This window comes from Varanus komodoensis, unplaced genomic scaffold (assembly GCF_004798865.1).
Source record: "Varanus komodoensis strain SLA01 unplaced genomic scaffold, ASM479886v1 scaffold15, whole genome shotgun sequence".
In the NCBI taxonomy this organism is placed as follows: domain Eukaryota; kingdom Metazoa; phylum Chordata; class Lepidosauria; order Squamata; family Varanidae; genus Varanus; species Varanus komodoensis.
This window is the reverse complement of record NW_025335440.1, coordinates 25478567-25484159: the sequence shown is the minus strand read 5'-3', so window position 1 is coordinate 25484159 and position 5593 is coordinate 25478567. Positions and strand designations below refer to the sequence as shown.

Here is a 5593-nt window from a genome sequence, read left to right as displayed (position 1 = left end):
CCCCCCCCCAGCAATGTCAGGAGGCCACTGCATTACACCTTTAATGTTCTTTTAACCCATCCCATAAACACAGAAACTCACAGGTAGCAAACAAATATTTCTTACAGAATGAAAGAAAACAGACAAATAAATAATGAAATAGCATTGGCACATTAAAAGTAACAACTAAAAAAGCAGATAGATCTGCTAGCAGATAAAGCTCAACGGATTAATAACTTTAAATGCAGTAGCCAATAAAATGGCAATAGATGGACATTAAAAGTATGGGTGAGTACAACCATTTTAATTTTGTGAATATCAGTGCAATCCCATGAATGTTTGGACAGAAAAAGGTCCTACAACTCCCAGTACTGCTGCCAGGGTATACTAAGAGCTGTAGGGTTTTTTTTTTTAATCTGTATAAGACCAATATCCAGGCGTAACCCAGCTAGCTATGCTCAGCTGGCCGATGGATTCTGGGATCTGTAGTTCAACACATCTAGGGGACACCAAATTGCAGCAAATACTTTTCTACTGCATTGTGCAGTACAGCCCTGCTGTATGCAGAAAAACATACAGCGTTGTCTGTACACTGTTACTTAATTAACAGGTACAAGGTTTCTGTAATACCTAGCTGCAATGAACATACAAACAAAAGGTTAACTTCCTGGGAATGCCATGTCAGTAAGTTTCTATTTAAGTCTGCACTGTTTAAGAAGTACTGGAAATCCAATGACAGCAACAAGTATTTTGAACCCATCAAAATAAGCACCGGGGTCTCCCATGTGTTTGTTGTTATTGTGGTGTTGTGCTGCTGCTGCACTTGTTTAACTTACGCTCCGACAGCCTTCTTCAATTTTCTCCTCTACGTCTGGAGCTTCTTTCAGTGGTTTCCTTTTGCAAATGTATCCAAGTGGTGTATCACATGGTTGATCAGCCCAATAGCCATCCTGGATCGTACATAAGAAAAGATGCCAAAGATCTTATTAAAAAATCTGGGGGATTCCTGGTCATTAACCTGCTCTACAGCAGGGGAACCCAACACTGCCTCCATGAAAGGGTGCCCAATGTTGTGCCTGCAGGCACCCACAAAAGGGTTTTTCTGTTAATGTATCAATGTGGCTTTGTATATAATCAAAGCAGCTAATACATATGAAATGCATTGACCTGGACTGTATTTGCAACACACTATCCCAACTATGATAACAAGCCATGATGGGTTGTTGTGTCAAAGAGCCAGGCAACCCTGCTGAATGAGACAAGCAGTGGCATATTTGGGAAACCTCCTGAATTTGGACAGAAGGGCCCTATATAAGCAGAACATTTCTTCTCATAGAAGCTTTCTGGAACTAAACTCAGATCTCTCCAAATGCCATCGGAAATATGCTCTCCGTATATTTTAAAGCATGTAAGTCTCTACAGAAAACACAACCGTGATGATCTTTAGTGAATTTTTTGACGACCATTATAAAGCTTAAAGGAAACACTCTTAATACTAGAAACTGGGCAGAAGTAATGCATAAAATGAGTGGAATACTTGAAGAAAACTGCTGGGATCATGAGATGAGAGGTTCACAGCCATTTTACCTTTCCTTTCATAACAACGCAGTCTTCTTGTCTGTAGGTCGTATGTGTTGGCTCCCCACGTAGCCATTTGGTGTATGTCACAGGGGTCCCATCTGACCATTCAAAGAACAGTTGGATTTTGAGGTCATTGAGTCCAATCCACAATTCATCTGTTGGTCCTAATTCACACATAAACATTGGGGAGCAGAGGGGAGAAAAGTATGTTTTGTATACAAAATTATTCCATAAAGTGAATCACTTTGCTATTAGCCCCAGTACAACTTCCAGTGATATGTGGACTGCTTTGAACACTTAAAATGGTCTGGGCCAAGTATTACTTATCATAGTTTGTCAAAGCAAAAGGAGGAAGAAAAGGCATGATGAATTATTTTGATGCACTATTCACATGTGGCCCTCCAGATGTCCCAGCCTATAGCTCTCATCAGCCTTAGCCAAGGCAAGCGGTGGTGACTGATAATGAGAGCTGTGCTCTAAGACATCTGGCCCCTGTATTCAAGGTGCTGGCCCTTGCATTATTCCAGCAGAGCTGCCAGATAGTCCAGTTCGTCTTCATGGTCCCCGTGCATCACATGTATGACTCTCACAGCCTCCACAGAGCCCTCTTTCCCCTGACTTGGTTACACACAACAGGTGCAGAGGAAGCAAAGAGCCCCCTTATGGGGAATGGGAGATCACCATCCAGTACATGAGGAGTTAAGACTGGGTGGCAGGAGAGGGCTAGCTGGGGATATGGGGGGCATGAATAGATCTGCAGTCCCCTTAACGACGCCTCACTTTCCCTGTGTGCGCACTCACAAACAGCTGCAAATGGGGCTGCAGTGAGCCTACAGGAAGCATCCACACTTGAGCACTGCCTCAGCGCTGTCCCAGATACCACCTTTCCGCCTGTGCATAGCACTGAAATAGTATTATTGTTTTTTATTATTATTTTAAGAAAGCTTTATGCAGAAATATTTGATAGCAAGAACTGATAGGCAGCGAGAGCCAGGGAAGCAGTTGCCTGTTAACTGTATACTAAAGCAACCCTCTGGCCACCAAGTCGTGCCTTGACAGCCCCGGGAGTGTCTGGATCTCTAGCAATCAGGTCAGAAAACTGGTGCGCAGACCGCCCTCTCCCACGCCCTGCACAGAAGGACCCACATGGGCTACTTCTCCAAGACTGTAAGGGCAGACTTGGAAACGGGCTTGCAGAGGTGTTCTGTGCAGGGAGGGGAAGGAAATCAGACAGATCCTGCCAACGCCTCCCTCTCCTCTCCAGCTGTGAAGTGCTGCAGTCAGACGGCCAAAAGCAGCTATTTAATTGCTTTGTGGAGGAAAAGATGTGCAGGGGCCACCTTGCGTAGGATGCCTGTAAGCCTCCGAGTTCAGAGAGTGGTGGGCAGCCCCGCAGGACTGCACCCTATGTGTCCTCTTCGAGTTCGTTGTGCTCACCTATAAGAGTATCTGTCACTAATGTTGCATTACAGAGCCCCTGCCAAAATACAGCAGGTGTTTCCTTTCTTCTGACCCAGAACACTCAGAATGAGATGTGCCTGCCAAAATGTGCACACGGGACTTCCTCTGACTAATTCAGAGTCCATGCAGAATGTGGAACACGCTTTGGCTTCCAGCATTATTCAGGTCATTGTAGTCTTTACCTCATGACAGAGAAATTGCTTGTTAAATAGTCTTTTTCCATGTTTTAGTCCCATGGGTTCTTAGCTCTTCTTCTTAAAATTATTTGAAAGTATACCATAAAGTAAACCGTTAACACCATTCCTTTAAGGTGGTTTTATGGCATTCACTTTGATTCTGTGACCTGTGAGCTTCAACTAGATAGCAATTCACCAACTGAATAAACAAGTATGAACTGTTTTGGTCCTTCACTCCTGATCCTGCATCCCTGAAACTGCCACAGGGCTTTCCTGTTTGTTTCCCCAGCCTTGTCCCTGTGGGAGGACCACAAGTTGAAGGCAACATCTTCAAGACCTTCCCTAATCTTGGTAAAAATTCTGTGAATGAGGCAATGGGATTGCACAGAAAAACCACAGCACCATGACTGAGGAGCTGCTTTGAATGTAAGCATTTAGGCTCCGCTTCTGACACCTCCAGGTTGGGTTGCAAAGCTTCTGTTGGAAGCCCTTCAGGACTACTGCCAGTGTTTCTCAATGATACTGCACGACTTGGATCCAATTTCCGACTCAGTATAAGACAGTGTCTTATGTTCCACCTACAATGTCCACAATAAAAGCTTCATCTGGGAGCACCCAGAATCATAGCACAAACACAGTCTTGCCAACATGGCCAACAGATCCCATTCCAGTCTTGTCACTGCTGCTGCTGCTGCTTCTTTAGACTGGCCCAACCCCACATTTCACGAGCTTGCTGCAGCCCTCCCTCTAGTGGCCCAGCTCTTTTCATAAGTACCACATTTCCCACATATATTAATACAAATTCATTACCCTAACTCTTAAAGACTGAGAAAACACACTTGAAAGAAGTTCTTCAAGTCTGAAAAATGCTGACATTGTTGTCAAAATTCTTGAAAACACCACCCTATTTGTCAATTATTGGTGGGATGTATGAGATTTGACCAAGTAGATGCCATTTTAATATGCTAACAGTGCTACTGGTGAAAAAAAGCAACACTAATTTTTAGAATTCAAGGTTAACAGTGCTAACATACAAATACTCACTGTACCCAAGCTGAGAAATTATAAAGCTGTATTCTTCAACATTGTGGACACTCGCCAGATCTCCACCTTCTTTTCGGCAGAACATTAAAGCATCATTCCACAAGACAGTTTCTCTGAAAATGCTATAACAGTGACCTGCATATGATATCCATCCTTCAGGACACTTGATAGGCAAATATGATTCTGCAAGACAACATACACAAGCAACAATCTTCAGTTAAATGAGAGGTACTCAAAACTCTCTCTGGGCAGCACTTGTTTGTACATATCTGCTCCGTTTAACCTCGGCTGTTCCTCTAAAGAACTTGGAATGACATAACCTCTTGTTCTTCCATCCAATCAGCTTCCAAGGTTACACCTACTTTCTTTCAGTAAAGGACCTCTTGACCATCTGTGGTGTACCTTGGATCCAAATCCGCCCCTGTGATGGTTCTCAGGTGGCCATGCTCTTTACCCCAATTATTTGATGTTCTCCTTGTTTTGCATGTTTCCAGAGTCTACCTGGTTAACATACCTCTCTTGGGAGTAATAGCTTTCCATCAAAATATGCTGTTATTTTTAGTGTTATGACCCTGCCCACCACCAAGGAGAATTTCTCTAAACCTAAATATACCCAGCCTTTGACTTGAAAAAGGTTCAACATCTTTGACCTAAAGTGTACGGCTAAAAAAGGGAAAAGAAAGCTTCAGGAGAAAGAAAAACAAGCTTGTTACCTCCTCGATTTGACAGAAGCCAAAACCAACATAACTGAAACTGGTTGGGTTAAGTTTGGGGTTTTGTGGTTTAATTCACTGCAGCCTCACTTGCGATTGCCTATGGTGTGTATGTGTCTTTAAAAACACATTGGGATTTCTTTGTAATATCTGAAGAAAGTGGGTCATTTGCTCCTTTGATGTCCTAATAGAAGCATACCATGGAAAACACTTGTGGAAGAACAATGATTCTATAGCATACAGAGACATGGTCAACCAACAATGATGAATTACTCCTCGACCCGGAGCTTTCATTGGAAGCTCAGGTGACAGCGGTGGCGAGGAGCGCCTTCCTTCAGCTTCGGCTGATTAATCAGCTGCGCCCCTACCTGGAGTACGACTCCTGGCGACAGTGACACACGCGCTGGTGACTTCCCGCCTAGACTTCTGTAACGCGCTTTACGTGGGGCTTCCCCTGAAGATGGTCCAAACACTTCAATTGGTGCAAAATAGAGCTGCCAGGTTGCTGACGGGGACGGGGCGTTATGCTCACATGACTCCAGTCCTCCGTCAGCTTCACTGGCTTCCCATTGAACCCCGGGCCCAATTCAAGGTGTTGGTTATGACCTATAAAGCCCTAAACGGCTTGGGTCCTGGCTA

General features: G+C 44.0%; 1 protein-coding gene across 1 annotated transcript in view; it reads right to left on the bottom strand.

Moving 5' to 3' along the window:
• Positions 1-4421, bottom strand: part of LOC123020843 (macrophage mannose receptor 1-like) — a 5112-nt gene extending 691 nt beyond the window's left edge. Inside the window, exons 1-3 of the mRNA XM_044425033.1 lie at positions 4242-4421; positions 1567-1724; positions 816-929 (exon numbers count right to left, since the gene is read on the bottom strand). Of these exons, the coding sequence (XP_044280968.1) occupies positions 816-929; positions 1567-1724; positions 4242-4326 (357 nt within the window). The 5' untranslated portion in view covers positions 4327-4421. The remainder of the gene's footprint in view (positions 1-815; positions 930-1566; positions 1725-4241) is intronic.
• Between the last annotated feature and the right edge of the window lie 1172 nt (positions 4422-5593).